The sequence below is a fragment of the Bolinopsis microptera genome, chromosome 13, assembly GCF_026151205.1.
Source record: "Bolinopsis microptera isolate Bmic1 chromosome 13, MBARI_Bmic_1.0, whole genome shotgun sequence".
NCBI classification, from domain to species: domain Eukaryota; kingdom Metazoa; phylum Ctenophora; class Tentaculata; order Lobata; family Bolinopsidae; genus Bolinopsis; species Bolinopsis microptera.
Window position 1 is genome coordinate 1520975 of NC_087084.1, and position 20668 is coordinate 1541642.

The 20668-nt window shown below is 40.2% G+C and overlaps 2 protein-coding genes and 1 long non-coding RNA gene across 5 annotated transcripts in view; all 3 read right to left on the reverse strand.

The window, feature by feature from the left end:
* LOC134825524 (sushi, von Willebrand factor type A, EGF and pentraxin domain-containing protein 1-like) overlaps positions 1–14480 on the reverse strand; it is a 43745-nt gene extending 29265 nt beyond the window's left edge. Inside the window, exons 1-27 of one of the 3 annotated variants that reach the window (XM_063837754.1) lie at positions 14385–14480; positions 14114–14198; positions 13794–13981; positions 13358–13468; positions 12729–12904; positions 12289–12388; positions 11782–11903; positions 10952–11075; positions 10376–10580; positions 10162–10240; positions 9723–9872; positions 9523–9620; positions 8478–8583; positions 8014–8104; positions 7755–7841; positions 6199–6288; positions 5730–5831; positions 5482–5565; positions 5206–5288; positions 4907–5036; positions 4625–4695; positions 3045–3177; positions 2529–2656; positions 2018–2159; positions 1599–1790; positions 1115–1384; positions 855–1001 (exon numbers count right to left, since the gene is read on the reverse strand). In XM_063837754.1, coding sequence (XP_063693824.1) covers positions 855–1001; positions 1115–1384; positions 1599–1790; positions 2018–2159; positions 2529–2656; positions 3045–3177; positions 4625–4695; positions 4907–5036; positions 5206–5288; positions 5482–5565; positions 5730–5831; positions 6199–6288; positions 7755–7841; positions 8014–8104; positions 8478–8583; positions 9523–9620; positions 9723–9872; positions 10162–10240; positions 10376–10580; positions 10952–11075; positions 11782–11903; positions 12289–12388; positions 12729–12904; positions 13358–13468; positions 13794–13981; positions 14114–14198; positions 14385–14445 — 3355 coding nt within the window. In that variant the 5' untranslated portion in view covers positions 14446–14480. Of the gene's footprint in view, positions 1–227; positions 1002–1114; positions 1385–1598; positions 1791–2017; positions 2160–2528; positions 2657–3044; positions 3178–4624; positions 4696–4906; positions 5037–5205; positions 5289–5481; positions 5566–5729; positions 5832–6198; positions 6289–7754; positions 7842–8013; positions 8105–8477; positions 8584–9522; positions 9621–9722; positions 9873–10161; positions 10241–10375; positions 10581–10951; positions 11076–11781; positions 11904–12288; positions 12389–12728; positions 12905–13357; positions 13469–13793; positions 13982–14113; positions 14199–14384 lie in introns of all 3 variants that reach the window. The other 2 variants (XM_063837753.1, XM_063837752.1) reach the window with 2 other exon arrangements.
* A 212-nt stretch (positions 14481–14692) lies between these two features.
* LOC134825528 (sushi, von Willebrand factor type A, EGF and pentraxin domain-containing protein 1-like) lies at positions 14693–19939 on the reverse strand. The gene is made up of 11 exons (XM_063837760.1): positions 19838–19939; positions 19515–19650; positions 19052–19345; positions 18651–18832; positions 18292–18419; positions 17823–17975; positions 17344–17520; positions 17056–17141; positions 16761–16845; positions 15614–15875; positions 14693–15014 (listed from the first exon to the last, which is right to left on the reverse strand). The coding sequence occupies exons 2-10, from the start codon at positions 19629–19631 to the stop codon at positions 15736–15738; spliced, it is 1362 nt and encodes a 453-aa protein (XP_063693830.1). The 5' UTR covers positions 19632–19650; positions 19838–19939; the 3' UTR covers positions 14693–15014; positions 15614–15735.
* Positions 19940–19946: 7 nt separating this feature from the next.
* Positions 19947–20666, reverse strand: LOC134825535 (uncharacterized). Its single transcript, XR_010161564.1, has 3 exons — positions 20647–20666; positions 20250–20381; positions 19947–20044 (listed from the first exon to the last, which is right to left on the reverse strand). It is a non-coding gene; the product is annotated as an uncharacterized LOC134825535 (long non-coding RNA).
* Between the last annotated feature and the right edge of the window lie 2 nt (positions 20667–20668).

Sequence of the window (20668 nt, forward strand, 5' to 3'; positions counted from 1 at the left end):
CTTCAGTACACACTTATTTAAGTTGAAATATTAGTGTTAAATTATTATTGTTTCGGGTAGCATTTCTGGGGTTAACTTCAGCTCAATATAATGAATTATGAGTCTTATCTCACCATTATGACTTTATGAGGTGGTCCTAACTCCTAATTCACACAATATCAGGTTTCCTCTTAACCATATGAGTTAATTCACACAATATCAGGTTTCCTCTTAACCAATCTCCTTACCTGGCCACTCTACATCATAGTTATATCTCCTCTTAATCATAATACCAATATCCTTACCTGGCCACTCTACATCATAGTTGTATCTCCTCTTAACCATAATACCAATCTCCTTACCTGACCACTCTACATCATAGTTATATCTCTTCTTAACCATAATACCAATCTCCTTACCTGGCCACTCTACATCATAGTTATATCTCCTCTTAATCATAATACCAATATCCTTACCTGGCCACTCTACATCATAGTTATATCTCCTCTTAACCATAATACCAATATCCTTACCTGACCACTCTACATCATAGTTATATCTCCTCTTAACCATAATACCAATATCCTTACCTGGCCACTCTACATCATAGTTATATCTCCTCTCAACCATAATACCAATATCCTTACCTGGCCACTCTACATCATAGTTATATCTCCTCTCAACCATAATACCAATCTCCTTACCTGGCCACTCTACATCATAGTTATATCTCCTCTTAACCATAATACCAATCTCCTTACCTGGCCACTCTACATCATAGTTATATCTCCTCTTAACCATAATACTAATCTCCTTACCTGGCCACTCTACATCATAGTTATATCTCCTCTTAACCATAATACTAATCTCCTTACCTGGCCACTCTACATCATAGTTATATCTCCTAGAGAACTCCGGTTGTCTCCATGGACACGTCTTCCTAGTGCAGGTTGGCATCTCGTGGTCCCATTCACCAGAACCGTCACATGACAACGTGGCCTCACCGTTCATTTCATAACATCCTGGGATAAGTTTAATTATATTAACCACTCAACCTACTAAATTGCAAACTACATTTCAAAATTTCGAACGTACAAAAAATATAAAGAGATAATGTAAAACTAGATACCCTTACCATCATCACACTCCAAAGTCACAACACAGTTACACTTGAAGTCATTACTGCAAGTCTCCTCCACAATCCTGATGTTATCCCCCAGCACCAGCTCAGGGCACTCCATCTTAACACACGTTATCTCCTCCCCGTCATAAACCCCGTCCACGTGGGATAAAGGGCAGGTCTGGTTACTCGCTACTTGTGTGCAACTTCTTGTGTTGTCCCCGCCTTCTTGTCTGTAGCAGGTGTTGCAGGTTGCGCTGGAGGCTTCTCCGCATTGTAGTGCTCCTGGGGGAGGGTGAGGTAGTAGGGGAAGGGAAGAGGGTGGGAGTTTGGGTATTAGGCTTGGGGTGGCATTAGGCTGGGGGGAGGGAGGGGTGGGGGTGGGGTGGGGGTTGGGTGATGGTGCAGCGGGTTAGGAATATTTAGTAATAGATGGAATACTTGTTTATTTTTTACGGAACCTCTAGGGCAAACAAACAAACAAACAATAAAACCCCACCTTTTTTGTTAGTGACGAGAGCGTTGGGAACGTTTCTCTGTCTGCACATGATAGGGGCACATTGTGGCTCACTGTTGCTCCACACTGTGGTTGTCCCGTTCCATTTGCACGTGCGCTCGCACGTACTCGTGCATGGGAAACTGCAGCTGTTACATTGCACGTGCAGTGTGTCTCCGCACTCCAGTATTTCTCCTGATAAATATTAATATTTTTGGGTAATTTTATAAAACATCTATATTTATGGGTACCGTAAAATTCATAAAGCTAAATTTTATTTATTAAATATTCAGTCAGTATACAGTGTATATTTCCGGTTGCATTTAATAGGAATATATTGTTCCTAATGTTCCTAATGTTCCTAATGTTCCTAATGTTCCTAATGTTCCTAATGTTCCTAATGTTCCTGCTGTTACGCCTACCTTGAGAAACCTCAGCACCATTAAAGAGATAGTTTCCATCCTCGTACGATGTAACAGCAGGACACTTCCTCTTCACACATGTTGGTAGCTCACCAGACCAGCTACCATCAGGCTGGCAGGTGCTTGTAGCGTTACCTTCAATCTGGTGGAGTCTGTGTTATTACCATGGTTACTGTGTTACTGTGTTACTGTGGTTACCAGTAACTGTGTTACTGTGTTACTGTGTTACTGTGTTACTGTGTTACTGTGTTACTGTGTTACTGTGTTACTGTGTTACGGTGTTACTGTGTTACTGTGGTTACCAGTAACTGTGTTACTGGCAGGTTCTTGTAGCGTTACCTTCAATCTGGTGGAGTCTGTGTTATTACTTTATTACCATGGTTACTGAGGTTACCAGTAACTGTGTTACTGTGTTACTGGTTGGGAGGTGAGCGATGTCACGTATCGATATTCATTATATATATATAGCTCCTCGAAGTTAAAAATATAATAAACTAATAAAGAACAGTACCTCATAACAAGGACTGTCACAATAGTAGTTTATTTGGTAGGAGCAGTAGTGAGCTCCACCAGATCTGATGGATAAGTGAGCATCTCCGCTAGCTCCTACTTCCACTGCTGGGTCCGCACACTGTTTCACTGTATAGGAGTTAGGATTATAATTAGCACACTGTATGGTAGTACAATTAGCTTCTTCCATCGTTAAATATTGAATATTTTGTAATCAGTAGACTTAAAAGAGAGTACAAAGGAGAGTATAAGATGAGGAGAACTATTTTTCTTTTCTTTTTTAAAGCCCCTCGTAAGGGGGTTGTCTCTAATGGAATAATTTATTGATTACAATCATAATAAGTTAAAAATAAAGACCCCAATGGGCACTCCTGAAGACATAACTACTAGAAAATATATCTAAACTAAATAGAAAAAACTGAGGACAAATGTGATAAAATCGCATCAAACTGCAAATAATGGAAAATACATTTTGGATTCGTTATTTAATGGCACGCAGCAGATTATAAAAACTAACGTCTACACTCAGGTAGTGACCCATCTCCCCACTTTTTGTTGCAGCACCCCACCTCCGGGGTCCCTGCTAGTTCATAGCACTCGTGACAGTGATAACTCACTCGTCCGGAGCAGCAGGATTTGTCATCGAAATCCTGGTTAACATATGGTCATTACAACGTTAACAGAGGGTCATTACAATAATTATTCCGATTGCAATGATTACAATTACCATGATTTTATGTGTAAATGATCAGATTTAAAGTTTATTTGGGATCTATAAACGGAAATTGTACATGAACCGCTTCAAGTGCTTGTAGAACCGCTGTCACGTGACCTCATGACCTGACAGTGGAAACTAAAACCTGACACGTGACAGTGGAAACTAAAACCTGACACGTGACCTGACAGTGGAAACTAAAACCTGTCACGTGACCTGACAGTGTAAACTAAAACCTGACACGTGGCCTGACAGTGTAAACTAAAACCTGTCACGTGACCTGACAGTGGAAACTAAAACCTGTCACGTGACCTGACAGTGGAAACTAAAACCTGTCACGTGACCTGACAGTGGAAACTAAAACCTGACACGTGACCTGACATTGGAAACTAAGCTGTCACGTGACCTGACAGTGGAAACTAAAACCTGTCACGTGGCCTGACAGTGGAAACTAAAACCTGTCACGTGACCTGACAGTGGAAACTAAAACCTGTCACGTGACCTGACAGTGGAAACTAAAACCTGTCACGTGACCTGACAGTGGAAACTAAAACCTGTCACGTGGCCTGACAGTGGAAACTAAGTTGTCACGTGACCTGACAGTGGAAACTAAAACCTGACACGTGACCTGACATTGGAAACTAAGCTGTCACGTGACCTGACAGTGGAAACTAAAACCTGTCACGTGACCTGACAGTGGAAACTAAAACCTGTCACGTGACCTGACAGTGGAAACTAAAACCTGACACGTGACCTGACATTGGAAACTAAGCTGTCACGTGACCTGACAGTGGAAACTAAAACCTGTCACGTGGCCTGACAGTGGAAACTAAGTTGTCACGTGGCCTGACAGTGGAAACTAAAACCTGACACGTGGCCTGACAGTGTAAACTAAAACCTGTCACGTGACCTGACAGTGGAAACTAAAACCTGTCACGTGACCTGACAGTGGAAACTAAAACCTGTCACGTGACCTGACAGTGGAAACTAAAACCTGACACGTGACCTGACATTGGAAACTAAGCTGTCACGTGACCTGACAGTGGAAACTAAAACCTGTCACGTGGCCTGACAGTGGAAACTAAAACCTGTCACGTGACCTGACAGTGGAAACTAAAACCTGTCACGTGACCTGACAGTGGAAACTAAAACCTGTCACGTGACCTGACAGTGGAAACTAAAACCTGTCACGTGGCCTGACAGTGGAAACTAAGTTGTCACGTGACCTGACAGTGGAAACTAAAACCTGACACGTGACCTGACAGTGGAAACTAAAACCTGTCACGTGACCTGACATTGGAAACTAAGCTGTCACGTGACCTGACACGTGACAGTGGAACCGCTGTCACGTGGCCTGACAGTGGAAACTAAGTTGAACTCACCACCCAAGAGAGGGGACTAGCATTGATCTGCTTGTCAACGTTGGGAATTCTTGGATCTGCACACTCGGTAACTGAAAGAGGAATACTTATTAAACCATCACACCAGATCTGATTAAACTATCACACCAGATCTGATTAAATCAATAATATATTTATAATATTAATCAGAGTAGTGATCGGTATTCTAGAGTAACTAATAATGACCGATAAAGGAACAAATGAATATCCTACGTTTGCAAGATAACTAATAATGACCGATAAAGGAACAAATGAATATCCTACGTTTGCAAGATGGAGGACTGCTACTCCACCCAGCAGTCTTGTCACCGTTAGATACACACTGTATCTCTGAGCCCCCAGTCATCTCGTAGCAGTTACAGTTACATTCTGTCTTCGTGCACTCGTACCCCACCTGTAGTGGTGTGGTTTGTTTTTTGTTTTTTGTTTGTTTTTTTGTTTTTTTTTTAACTTCTCATTTTTAGTATGGTATGGTTGACTTCCTTCATGCTAGGTGGTTGATAATCAACTGATATTTCTTTTTTGAAGAGTGTAAAAATGTTTTTTATACAGCTAAGAATTACCTTATCTCCACAGTTGTAAGAAGCTTCACTGTCCAACAAGAACTCTACAAAGTCTGTTAACCCGGGGGTGGAACATGTCTTAACTGAAAAATTAAGTTGTGAGTTTCCGTCGCTGCTCAAAGTAATGAATAACTGTGGTTGTGATTATTTCATCTCCGTGCACTTACAGGACCTTATTTGAGCGGATATTAATTGGACGCTTGATGCCGTAAAGTTCATTTGAATGTCTGATCAAATAAAGTCTTTCCGTCCAAGTCCTTGGAAATAATAACTTACCCTTGCAGTCGGAGGGGTCCTTGTTCCATGAACCGTCATGTTTACACTCGATAGAATCGTGCTCATCAACATAATGACAGTTGTCTGTGAGGAGATTGTTATTAATATTTGCAGTACTCAGTAGTAATACTGTAGTACTACTGAAAAACTTATAGCTTTATAGTTTAGACGTTTTATAGCTGCTACGTTAACGTTTGAACACATAACTCATAAGAAACTGGGAGATATACAGCATGTTATGGAAATACCTTTAGGGTCGTATGAGATGCTCTCTTTGTAGAAGAAGGATAACTCTTTTCCTGCGTCATCAACACACTCTTTGTCTGTGTCAGGCTTTATACAGGGGTCATCTGAAAAACCAAGCTCAACTTACTTACTAATTAAGTTAATTAAAGGTAATTAACTTACTGATCAAGCTCAACTCATCACTCATCACTCATGATGTGTATTCAAATCAAAGGTTAAAAAACTTATTCTCTCGTCCCAGGGTAAAGGTGACCAGGATACCTGGGCCCCTGTGGCAAACTTCCTGTTTGTTTTATTCTGAATATTTGTTTTATTCTGAACTAACTTACTAATTAAGTTTGATTGTGATCAATGATCATGTATACATGGTTAATATAAAAGGTTGCATCTTTTTAGAAACAATTTTTAAAATATTTAAAGTTATTTAAAAATAAAAGTATTTATAAAATCTTTAAAACTAAGTCTACTAACCACAAGGCAAGTCGGCCTCACAACCCTCCAGTAGTGCTGCAAACCAGTACTTTTCCTGCTCCTCACAGGAACACTTGCCTGTATCTACATCTGAGGGTAAAGGGAGGGTAACAATCTACATCTGAGGGTAAAGGGAGGGAAACAATCTACATCTGAGGGTAAAGGGAAGGTAACAATCTACATCTGAGGGTAAAGGGAGGGTAACAATCTACATCTGAGGGTAAAGGGAGGGTGACAATCTACATCTGAGGGTAAAGGGAGGGTAACAATCTACATCTGAGGGTAAAGGGAGGGTAACAATCTACATCTGAGGGTAAAGGGAGGGTAACAATCTACATCTGAGGGTAAAGGGAGGGTAACAATCTACATCTGAGGGTAAAGACTAAAGGGAGGGTAACAATCTACATCTGAGGGTAAAGGGAGGGTAACAATCTACATCTGAGGGTAAAGGGAGGGTAACAATCTACATCTGAGGGTAAAGGGAGGGTAACAATCTACATCTGAGGGTAAAGGGAGGGTAACAATCTACATCTGAGGGTAAAGGGACGGTAACAATCTACATCTGAGGGTAAAGGGAGGGTAACAATTTACATCTGAGGGTAAAGGGAAGGTAACAATCTACATCTGAGGGTAAAGGGAGGGTAACAATCTACATCTGAGGGTAAAGGGAGGGTAACAATCTACATCTGAGGGTAAAGGGAGGGTAATAATCTACATCTGAGTGTAAAGGGAGGGTAACAATCTACATCTGAGGGTAAAGGGAGGGTAACAATCTACATCTGAGAGTAAAGGGAGGGTATCAATCTACATCTGAGGGTAAAGACTAAAGGGAGGGTAACAATCTACATCTGAGGGTAAAGGGAGGGTAACAATCTACATCTGAGGGTAAAGGGAGGGTAACAATCTACATCTGAGGGTAAAGGGAGGGTAACAATCTACATCTGAGGGTAAAGGGAGGGTAACAATCTACATCTGAGGGTAAAGACTAAAGGGAGGGTAACAATCTACATCTGAGGGTAAAGGGAGGGTAACAATCTACATCTGAGGGTAAAGGGAGGGTAACAATCTACATCTGAGGGTAAAGGGAGGGTAACAATCTACATCTGAGGGTAAAGGGAGGGTAACAATCTACATCTGAGGGTAAAGGGAGGGTAACAATCTACATCTGAGGGTAAAGGGACGGTAACAATCTACATCTGAGGGTAAAGGGAGGGTAACAATTTACATCTGAGGGTAAAGGGAGGGTAACAATCTACATCTGAGGGTAAAGGGAGGGTAACAATCTACATCTGAGGGTAAAGGGAGGGTAACAATCTACATCTGAGGGTAAAGGGAGGGTGACAATCTACATCTGAGGGTAAAGGGAGGGTAACAATCTACATCTGAGGGTAAAGGGAGGGTAACAAATACAAGAGCTAGCACCTGTTTTTAAAATGTTGTTTATCATGGAAAGTATCATCGACAACCCAGAATTTCTGACAGATTTTCCATAGAAACTAAGATATATCAGATATGATTTATCTGTTAGTATTGAGACTGGTAAATAGAGAACTTACTGTTACAGCAGCACTCCTTGACTGCATCCACGCAGTTTGTATACCAGCTGGACGAATCCAGGACCTCAAAACATTGGTTAAAGTCACCTGGAAGTATTTACATTCAACAACAGACAAAACAATAGCTACGAAATGAAAAAATCAGAGCAAATACATATAAAAGACTAAAAAAGTAAAAACACATAACTCAGATATGAAAAAGAAGTTAGAAAATACACACAACCCGACTAAAAACAGCTCCTAACATGGAGATACTGACCGGAGGGGTCCTTGAGAGGATAGCACACTTGTTCAGCAGTTTCCTGACATTCAGATTCGTCTCTACACAGCTCGTCTACCTCTTCACCCTCCTGAAACGTTCAAATCTGCTGGTGATTTTTATATTTGTTTATATTTATATCATTTGTTACTGGTCAACACTTTTTTTGTTTATCTAAAGGTTTTCCAAATGTGCTCAATATTGAGCATGTACAGCAGACTGTCAAGATGAATAACGATGTGCTCAATATTGAGCTTGTACAGCAGAGTGTCAGAATAAAGAACGATGATATTTTATAGAGGCTGATAAACTTGTCCTGCAAAGTTTAAAATATTTCCGAAATTTAACCAAATACACATTTACCAAAATGAAACATACATACTAACAAGTACAATAAAACAGAAAACTGCAGCACAAGTGTGCATGTAGTGTGCATGTAGTGTGTGCATGTTATGAAAACTCACACAAGTAAAGTCGCCCTCTTTCCATTCCTGAATATATTTCCTCTTGTTTTCCTTGAAGGTAAACTCCATGTCATTCTCATACCGGTCAACAAACTCACGAACATGACTGAAATATGATCAATCTACATGGTCTTGATAATCAAAAAGGTTTGTAAAAAGGTTTGTAATATCATACCTTATCGGACCTTATTTGGACGGACATTACTTGAACGCTGGAGGCCCTAGCGTTCACCTTAATGTCCGTTCAAATAAAGTCCGTTCAATTAATGTCCGTCCAAGTTAAAGTCCGTTCAATTTTTTTATATAAAATTTTAACAATCTGAATTCAAGTGAATTGTAAATATCACATTATTGCATGATCACTATCTTGAAGTTGATCTTCGGCTTCTTCTACCTCCACATTTTCTTCTACAACTGGTTGTCTGTCCAACTCGTAGTTGTACCGGGCAACGAAATGATCCCAACTGCTCTACTAGAGAGATACTTGAATGCCTAAAGTACAGCTTAAACTTTATCTCTAGCCCCCCACTCGGTATAGGCGACCTTCGGTGGCTTATGTCAGCTACGATACCTTCTACCATACCACCCATCTCAATAAAGTAGAAGACAAACCGGGATATCTCCCTGCACGAAAACCCATTTGATGAAGATGATATGTGATATTACTATTAGATAATGATCATGTACACATATTTTAACATTTTTACTGATTAAAGACTGCTTTTCTTGCTTACTGTATGAAAAATGGATTTAGAAATCATTTGCTAAAATTAAAAAACGTCAAAAAAAAAGATGAAAAAAATTCGGATTTTTGATGGTTTTGATTGCCTTCTAGCGTTCATATTAATTTCCGTTCATAATTATGTCCGTTCAAGTAATGTCCGTCCAAATAAGGTCCGATAAGGTAGTCTTTTGACATGTAAAAAAGTCGCTTATTGGTTTAATTCATTATCAAAGGAAGGTTTTAAATCCCTCAAATTCTCTTTTCACCTACAAAACTTCGATCTGTTAGAATTTTTCTAGTTAGCTAGTATGGGTTATCTACCTGTTGTCAAGGAAACCACAGATTCCTTTAGTTTTCTCACGGAACAACTCCATATCATCCAAGTTAATTCTGATCTGCTGATGTCCATCAAACGATACCTTCAATAAAATCTTTTAAAAACTATTCACAATGCAAGTAAACATTTCAACCTCACAATAACGCTGAACGTTAAATTTCACATAAAATAGTAGAATAATTACCGTAATGTTTTCAGGCAATTTCACAGTGACGACAGGAACAAATCTGCGGTCATCTTGCTGGGTTCGCACTTGGTGGTCTGCTAGAGAAATAATGTAGTCAGCTCCCTCTATAACCGAGCCCAGGTTCATTTCTATAGCGTCCACTGTTACCTGGAGACAGAGTGAAATTAACTTATGTGGAGAAAAATTCAAATTAACTTGCCAAAATGACAGTTTGAATTAAACGGATTAAACGGATTGAACGGATTCAAAAGTCAAATTACAATGGTAATGTCTGACCCAATATAAAAAGTAAATTAACCCAAAAGTCAAAAGTTTGAATATAAATACTGTATCCAGAATGAATACAGTGTAAAATTTAAATTAACTTGCCAAAATTACAGTTTGAATATAAATACTGTATCCAGAATGAATGTTGTAAACTGTTAAATGGCTGTACCTTTGGTCCAGATTCGAGGGTTATCACCGTACTAGCTGTTTTAATCGTGAACACAGTATCCATGATCAACTCACCCGCCCTGCAAATTAGAAAACTATCATCAAGGGTTTTTAGGGGTTCTCATAGCTTTATGTTGTGACGATTATTGCATTTTCGAACTAAAATTCCAGCCTTTTTACCCAACTCACATACTCCCTGCAGGCCCCCTACTCACCTCTCATGAGTAGCGGTAACAGAGTTGTTAGTCTCAGAGGAAGCAAACACCAGCACAGAAAGACAGTCCTCGTAGTAGTTGTAAGCCATGTCATCCCACGTGACCACGCTTTTAGCGGCTTTCTTCATCTTCTCGTTGTTGTCTGAGTTCACCAGCTGCTTTGTTTGGGCTACGTAACACTTGCCGTGGTCCGGCCGCTTGTAGACTGGGGGAATAACAGTTACCATAGTAACACTACCATATTAGGTCATGTTATCATAGTAACACTACCATATTAGGTCATGTTACCATAGTAACACTACCATATTAGGTCATGTTACCATAGTAACACTACCATATTAGGCCATGTTACCATAGTAACACTATCATATTAGGTCATGTTACCATAGTAACACTACCATATTAGGTCATGTTACCATAGCTCCATAGTAAGTTATTGCAAAGTATTAGGCAAGGTAACCTTTAAGGAATCAATAGTTTAGAAAATACCTCAACTGCAGTGATAAGGTTCATTCTCATGAATACAAGCACTAGAGAAGTGTTATAGTCAGCTATTCCTTCTTCCTCTTTACTTACAAGGACAAATATCGAAGAGTAATCTGTTGGGGGTGGCAGCCCTGTTAGCAGATGGTGAGAGTGTGAGTGCTTCTTTAGTAGATCTGCTTAGTAGGACAGCCTTTAATCTAGCTACTTCTCCTGCCTGTTATAAAGTGTATTATTTGGGATTATTTTTTCCTTTTCACCCTTTTGAAAAAAGGCAATAGTGAAAAGTTACGAATGGAGGTTTCTGCAGAAAAACGTGGATTTTGGAGAATAAGATAGGTGGGTTTAAATATGTCGTGTGTCCTTCCTTCCTTCCGTTCGTTACCATGCAACGAAAAAGTTGGGCGCGCGCGAGGATTGCTTGCGGAGATGTGATGTATAGATAGCCTGTGATCTATGAATGCGCGGCGCGACTGTGTTTTAATGTATATGATGCATGTAATGTATAATATTACTATTAGGTAATACGCCCAATTTTTACGTGGCACGGGTAGTGTATTGATGTGTACACGAGTATAGTTTACATTTGCTGATAATTTCTTGAATTACAGATACAAGTTAAGTTCTACGGCAATTGAACTGAATTTCAAGTGTTTCCCGTATTTGATGCATAATTTATCAATATTATTATCATGAAGATTGAAGTGAGCTGATTGGAGCTTATACTTAAATTTTTAGTAAATGTGAAATGGAAATCTAGCGTCCGCCAAAACGAAACAACGGGCGCAATTCTTGTTTAGATAAGGGAAATAAATTGGGGTCTTTACACGACGACAAGGAGGGGGGGGGGTTTAAAAAGACATGAGGGGTCCCCAGTCTCCAGTTCACGCCCCCACAGCTAAGGACCCGGCATGTTAACTAACCTCTCTGATCATAAGGAGGTTCTGGATAGCAGCACCCGCGACAGCACCGGCTGCGTAGGGGGTACCAGTCTCCTTTGTAATGCTGGTGTCGTCAGAGGAACTTGCCACAGATACTTCCTCACCTGGGTACAGTGTAAAATGCTATGTTGGCAGTACACTACAGTGTATAATGCTATGTTGGCAGTACACTACAGTGTAAAATGCTATGTTGGCAGTACACTACAGTGTATAATGCTATGTTGGCAGTACACTACAGTGTATAATGCTATGTTGGCAGTACACTACAGTGTATAATGCTATGTTGGCAGTACACTACAGTGTATAATGCTATGTTGGCAGTACACTACAGTGTATAATGCTATGTTGGCAGTACACTACAATTTAGTAGTTCTGAAGGGGTACCCTAAAAATATTAGAATAAGCTAATGAAAGATACATATTGAAATTTGGAATGAGATTGAGATTATAGCCGCTAGCCTACGTTATAAACCCAAAACACTCTGGTACCTGGAGCCCAAATATCAATACATCTGCCATAGTTAGAACTGGAGGACTGAGTGTCGGTCTTGGTGGAGGAAGCCACTACCATAATACCTATCTCATCTGTCTGGGGGGGGGGGGTTACAACGTTACCAAGGCAACTATAGTAACCAGGCAACTATAGTAACCAGGCAACTATAGTAACCAGGCAACCATAGTAACCAGGCAACCATAGTAACCAGGCAACCATAGTAACCAGGCAACTATAGTAACCAGGCAACTTTAGTAACCAGGCAATTATAGTAACCAGGCAACTATAGTAACCAGGCAACAATAGTAATCAAGCAAATATAGTAACCAGTTACTACCTCAGTTACAACCTTACCAAGGCGAGGTTTATAAATTATAAATGAGATCCATTGAGGTAATTAATTAATTAATTGATTAATTAAGCAAACAGAACTAACCGGAGAAATAAAACTGCAGTGGTTGGAGGAAGAATCGCCAGCAGGAAGAACCACAAGTTGATTCTCAGCGAGTGTGTTCAGTTCACTAGGCACGGAGCCAGAGAGTGGGAAAGAGAGGAGGATAACAGCACGGTGACCGGGGTTGGAGGATATGTGCTGCTGTACCCATTGTAGACCTGAAGTGGCATCAGGGTTATGGAATCTACAAAAATATTTGCTCCTGCAGGAGTGATTAGAGGACTAATTCTAAATTAGAGGACGTACTAGAAACTGTTTTCCAGAAGCGATCACTGCCTTAAGTATATATTCGTGGCATATAAATTCTCATCAACTGTTATACTGTTCTTTAGCAGTGTTAAGTGTTGAAGAGGCCCTAGTGTGGATCAATAACAGTGGAGTTCCCACCTACGAGTGAAAACTGAGAGGTGGCGCGCCTGAAAGGTGGCGCGGTGTATGCAGAGTATATAATGTGAGCCTTGCGGCGCGGCTGACTTTAGCTTCACTCGTAGGTGGGAAAAGGTGCCTGAATGGTGGCGCGGTGTATGCAGAGTATGATAATGTCAAATGTCAGCCTTGTGGCGCGGCTGACATTAGCTTCACTCGTAGGTGGGAACTCCACAGTAACAAACCTCGAGAAAGGGCTGAAGAGGAAACACTCTGTCCACAGCCCACTTTTACTGGGATCACATTAGCTCTTCTGGCTATTCCGTTGTAGCCACCAATTGCTATGGAGGCAGCTCCTGGGTAGTTTGTTGTAAAACAAAAAATGTTTATCAAAGTGAATACTCGATACAATTAATTAACTTTTATGTTCAGAAGACAAAGACACAAAATTTGCTTCAATTTTTCAAAACTATTCGACTAACAAAATACCTGTTGCGTTATATTTATGATATTGATGCTTTTCATACAAAAAAGTTAAACCAAATTCTTTATGTCATGTATCCTGGGCAATTTGGACAGGATATGTCTGCTTAAAATACTTCCATCGTGTCACATTACATAATTCTCAAATTATTTGTTATATAGTAGTGTTGAAAGTATTAAAACTAAAATTAAATATACCTGTGGAGACACCACCACTACAGTCCTCCCGACTATCACTCCCATCATAACTATACCCCTCCAGTACACGTGCCCCGAACTCCACGTGCGTCGCGCGCACACCACCCCCCACCACGTACACATCTCCCTCCGCTACATTTTCTATTTTACCATCAGTACCGTCTGGGTGCAGCTTGAGCTCGTTCAGCCTGGGGTGGTTGTTTTATAGAAGGTTTACATCTCACTGCAGTTTATAATGTTTGAAATATAGCAGGATTTAACGTGATTTTCTATTTCGATTTTATTTGAAATACGTTTGTTGTGTAATGTGTATAAGTCACCTGTCTAAAGCCCAGTCCACACCTTCGATAGCCTGGCGTCGGCTGATCCGTTTTAGCATCCAGTCAGATCCAACTTCATGAAATTCTGAAATAGTGGATTTTTCGTCAGCGGTGATTCAGAAGTTTTTTCTGATTTAAGATCTTTGTCGGAAATATTATAGTTTTTTCAAAATTTCACAATATTTTTTTTTAATCGATAAATTTTCACGATATATTTGACGAATCGAATAAGATTTGTGGTAAATACAAATTTTTAATTCAGCAAACTTACCACTGAAACACTCAGAAATCAAAAGCACCGCCAAGAACGTTGAAAAGGATTTCCTTGACATTTCTGTTACAGTTACAGTCAAGTTGCTTTAACCATAAACCTATGACAATAGTTTAGTTCAACCGTTATAATAGAAATATCAAATATGAATTGAATAAAAAGATTAAGAAAGAAAAATAATGTAATATCTGGATAGTAACATAGTCACGGTGAGTTAGAAATATTTTCTATAATGATTCACAGTTGTTCTAAACTTTATGCTAGATCGGAAATATATCAATCTATGGATTGAAAAATAAAACTCGAAATTAAATGAAATAAACTTAAAAGTTGATTAATTTATTACATGATTCAATTAATTTGATTTAACGCAAATCGACAATTTATTAATTACAAAATGAAACATTGAACAATCATCCTCATGTAAAGAATCTAAAATAATTTTTTACTGTTTTTATTTTCAGTTTTTCGCACTATTAATTTGTCATTCAGCTCTTGTATATTGTCAAACATAAAATTAGAATTACATCAAAGTTTAACAAAGGTAGATTTATGATTTATGATTCAAGTCACTATGATTTGAAAATCTATCATTTCAAATTGAGGAGCAAGTATATCATGTCCCTGACACTGTGACATTGTGACACTGTTACACTGTGACACTGTGACACTGTGACACTGTAACACTGTAACACGTTAACACTGTGACACTGTGACACTGTAACACTGTAACACGTTAACACTGTGACACTGTGACACTGTGACACTGTGACACTGTGACACTATGACACTATGACACTGTGTCACTGTGTCACTGTGACACTGTGACACTGTGACACTGTGACACTGTGACACTGTGACACTGTGACACTGTGACACTGTGACACTGTGACACTGTGACACTGTGACACTGTGACACTGTGACACTGTGACACTGTGACACTGTGACACTGTGACACTGTGACACTGTGACACTGTGACACTGTGACACTGTGACACTGTGACACTGTGACACTGTGACACTGTGACACTGTGACACTGTGACACTGTGACACTGTGACACTGTGACACTGTGACACTGTGACACTGTGACACTGTGACACTTTGACACTGTGACGCTGTGACACTGTGACACTGTGACACTGTGACACTGTGAGTTGTGACACTGTGACACTGTGACACTGTGACACTGTGACACTGTGACACTGTGACACTGTGAGTTGTGACACTGTGACACTGTGACACTGTGACACTGTGACACTGTGACACTGTGACACTGTGACACTGTGACACTGTAACACTGTGACACTCTCACACTGTGACACTGTGACACTGTGACACTGTGACACTCTCAGTCGCACACGGAGTACTCCCTATCCTCGTACACTGTTACAGACCACACAGTCTCCGGTGTACAAGTACCCAGGATACATGAGGCTGGTTTCTTTATCTGCCGCTTTACTGGGATCTTCCGGACTTCCTTCCGGCAGTCTGAAGGAGAAGGTCACGTGTTAGTTTAGTAAGAGTAAGCAACTTAGTTTAATCAGAGTAGATATAACACTGTGACATTGTTGTTACCATAGTTACACTGCTAGTTACCATAGCTACACTACTAGTTACCATAGTTACACTACTAGTTACCATAGTTCTCTTCAACGAGAGATATTTGGCAGAATCTACAATGAAGTTTTTTTTTCTACAGTGAAGTTTGACATTGAGGTTTTTAATTTTAGGGAAAGATTATAATTGGGTTGTGTTTGAATATCCCTTGTTTATAACTTGTATTTGATAATATCTGGCCACTAGGCTGTATTTGATAATATCTGGCCACTAGGCTGTATTTGATAATATCTAACCACTAGGCTGTATTTGATAATATCTAACCACTAGGCTGTATTTGATAATATCTAACCACTAGGCTGTATTTGATAATATCTGGCCACTATGCTGGTTTATAACTTGTATTTGATAATATCTGGCCACTATGCTGGTTTATAACTTGTATTTGATAATATCTGGCCACTAGGCTGTATTTGATAATATCTGGCCACTAGGCTGTATTTGATAATATCTGGCCACTAGGCTGTATTTGATAATATCTGGCCACTAGGCTGTATTTGATAATATCTGGCCACTAGGCTGTATTTGATAATATCTGGCCACTAGGCTGTATTTGATAATATCTGGCCACTAGGCTGTATTTGATAATATCTGGCCACTAGGCTGTATTTGATAATATCTGGCCACTAGGCTGTATTTGATAATATCTGGCCACTAGGCTGTATTTGATAATATCTGGCCACTAGGCTGTATTTGATAATATCTGGCCACTAGGCTGTATTTGATAATATCTGGCCACTAGGCTGGTTCACTCACCACATCTCTCCGGTAGGTCACCTGACCAGAGTCCGTCTTCTTGACACTTTGTGATCCACCCTCCTTTCAGATTAGGACACTTCACCTGGAATAGGGGGTTGGCTGGGGGAACCACTTATATATAATTATACATAATTATACATAATTAACCACTTATATATAACTGTTATCTTCATTTCCTACTCTCTAAATGCAGAGAACTCTACAGACTGTAATCTGTGTGCAGACTGTAATCACTACAGTACACGGATACGGGTACATTTCCCATTCCTAAGCAAACTAATAACAAGCAAACCTCTACAATATCCTGGAAACTATGACCAGTGCTCGAGTGGATCCGGCCTCCCTCGGGTACTCTGAAGTTCTCCGTGCAGTTCAGTCCTGAAAACATCAACCTGGTTACCTAGTATAATTCTCAGAGGACTGTTACTCAAAAGTGATGATAATATTACGAAGTACTGTGAAACATTTAAGTGTTTGACGGCTGAAAGTATTGAACTAAATATTAAATATGACACATGTATTACGAAGTACTAGGTAAGTATTTGACGGCTGAAAGTACTGAACTAAATAAGACACGTACGTTTACAAAGAGGCTCGTCTCCACTCCAGACCCCTGAAGCAAGACAGTGCCTAGTAGCTTCACCCACCACCTCGTAACCAGGGTAACACACGTACTCTACAAATGATTCGTACGAGTTGGAGTCCGTAGAGACTATGTACCCGTTAGTAGGTTGATTTAACCGGGGGCATTCGTCACCTGGAGTAATACAGTGTTAGTAAAGGTGTTAGTAAAGGTGTTAGTAAAGGTGTTAGTAAAGGTGTTAGTAAAGTGTTAGTAAAGTGTTAGTAAAGTGTTAGTAAAGTGTTAGTTAAGTGTTAGTAAAGTGTTAGAGTAATGGTGGTGATACTGATAGTCCTTCTCTTTCAATTAGGCTGCGCATTTCAGATTTTTTTTTCTATATTGCGGTAACAAATGAACTAAATTACAAAACCTAAGTTGATTGAAATGCCACTATATACTTATATACTATAAGGTTTACAATAAAAGTTTCAACTTACAAACACAGTAGGGAGGTGCATAGTCCCACTCTCCCTTGTGAGTACACGTGATGGTCTTAGCCCCCCTCATCTGATAGCCCTCCTGGCACTTGTAACTCACAGCGTCTTGGTACTCGAAACTGTCGCCCTCTCTCATTCCCCAGTCAGGTACACCTGTTAATGTAACACCTCTTTATGACTTAATTAATTAATTAATACAGTTATTTAGATACCACATTTTTCAATTGATTATGTTAATCGGAGCCCGCCGCAAGATTAATTAATTTAAGATTTATTTACTAATGCTAATACTTATAAAGTTATAATACTAAAAGCCGCGCTAACCAGGATCCCCGCAGTTATAATACTAAAAGCCGCGCTCGCGCTTATAAACTAACCAGGATCCCCGCAGTTATAATACTAAAAGCCGCGCTAACCAGGATCCCCGCAGTTATAATACTAAAAGCCGCGCTCGCGCTTATAAACTAACCAGGATCCCCGCAGACTTGTTTACTACAAGTTGGCTCCACGCCCTGCCACTGTCCCTTAACACACTGCAAGTAACTATCCCCACTTTGTTGGTAACCTTTGTTGCACGAGAACTCTAGGTAGTTAGACCTGAGGGAGGGATATCTGTTATCTGATTTCAAACACAAGGATTTATTTTTACCAGAACTCCAGGACGTATTTAGACCTGGGGGAGGGATATCTGTTGTCTCATTTCAAACACAAGGATTTATTTTTACCAGAACTCCAGGTAGTTCGACCTGAGGAGTTAATGAGGGATATTATCAAGTTTACATCGTGATAATGATATCAAAGTTGCAATAATAAAAGGAATAAACGAACCCGATAGCCTGTCTCATACCCCCGTTCTCTGGAGTATCTATTGACGGACACTGAATGTCCGCACACACAGGAGCGGACCCTGACCATCTCCCCTCCTCGTCACAGGTCCTGATCCTTGCCCCGTGTAGGTTGTGCAGCTCCTCACAGGCGTACTCTACTGTATCACCACACGAGTATGTTGCCTGGGAAACGAGGGTCACAAACTCTGGCTGATCCAAATGGTCTAGTAAAGAGGTAGGTAAAACAATTCTGTTGTTAAATATATATATATTTATATGCTTAGATTTAAGTTCAAAATTAATCTCTGTGAAGTGCTACTTTTATTTGTAATTGTTCTGAATCAATGCCAATATAAGAAGCATCACGATTCATGAGAGGCCCTACAATACAAACATTCTCACCTTTGTAGAGTCATATCCGATAATGTAACTGTTTGGCTCCTCACCAGGAGGGTAGCACACATTCTCCCTACAAGTGGGGGGTTGCTGTGGCAACCACTCCCCATCATAACACGTCAGGTCTCTGTAACCCTCCAGACTGTAACAGCTATCACAACTGTAGGAAGCTACCCCACCCTCCTTGAGGGAGCTGCTGTTATAAGACACTGTCCCGTTATCAGGTTGGGTGGGTGCCTCGCAGGTCTCTCTGGAGCACCGTGGTGGGGAGTCTGACCAGGAACCATCCTCCATACAAACCTGGAGGGGGATGATGTTGTAAAGGGTGATTATATATGATGTAGTGGTGTCAATGATGAGTGGTGTGTGACGTGAAAGGGTGGAGTGGTGAGGGTGAAAAAAGTGTTCAGATTACATTACAATAACATTAAAAAACTAGGCTTGTGAGGTAGATGAAAACAATACAAACCGTTTCTTGTCTGCCCACTAACTCGTACCCATCTTTACATTCATAATATATCAACGTATGTAGAGGGTAGGAGTCCCTCTTCATAGGCTCCGGGGTAGGCAGCATGGAGGGGTCCATGTTGTCACTATTGGGGGTGCTGAGAATATAGATAAAAATTATTCAAACAATATATACATAATTGTCACAATGACCCTATATAATAACAACCCTTTAAAAATCAATATATTCCCTATCTCAAAAATTTAGAGAAACATTTGAAAATCACCCTTGACCTTGTGGCTCCAAATTCAAATCTAAACTATTGACAAAGTTTTTTCTCGCACCTGATAATATAGTAGTCTCCGTTTTTAATGTCCAGCTCATAAGCCAAACAAGGGTTAGGTTGGCAGGTGGGAGGAGAGCCGGACCACCTCCCATTCTCCTGACAGGTAAGACTGGTGGGTCCGGTGAGGGTGTAGCCGGAGTAACACTGGAATGTTCTCGTGCTGCCGCAATAGCCTGAGTAGCTGTTGTCGCTGTAGTTACCGTTACTGAGGAGACAGACAGTTAGCTGCAGTAGTAGTGACGTCACCAGGAGTAGTGACGTCACCAGGAGTAGTGACGTCACCAGGAGTAGTGACGTCACCAGGAGTAGTGACGTCATCAGGTTAGCTGCGAGGCGAACAACTTTTTGATTTTGGCAACATGATTATAAAACATCTAATATGATATATAGAACAAACATGTGACATGCACCTGAACTTGATGATATCACACTTAATGAGTTTGCAGTAAGGTAGCTCCTCTGACCATGTCCCATCTGCTTGGCAGGTGTGGTCCGAGGATCCTGGACTAACTCCGTTATATGGAGTATGCATCTCGTAGCAACTGAGGGAGTCACCATAGTAACACTACTAGTTACCATAGTTACAGTGGTTTTATTAACAAGGGAGTATGCATTTCGTAGCAACTGAGGGAGTTACAGTGGTTTAATTAACAAGGGAATATTCTGTTGTTGACTTTTTGAAAATAGTTTATTGTTCTTACCCTCGCACAAGATTATTCTCAATTTTCTTGTTGTGTTCCAAAACTCTGTGTTAAAAGTATCACCAGCATTACGATGGAATACTTCATTCATACATGAATAACTCACCTATCACACTTGACTCTCACAC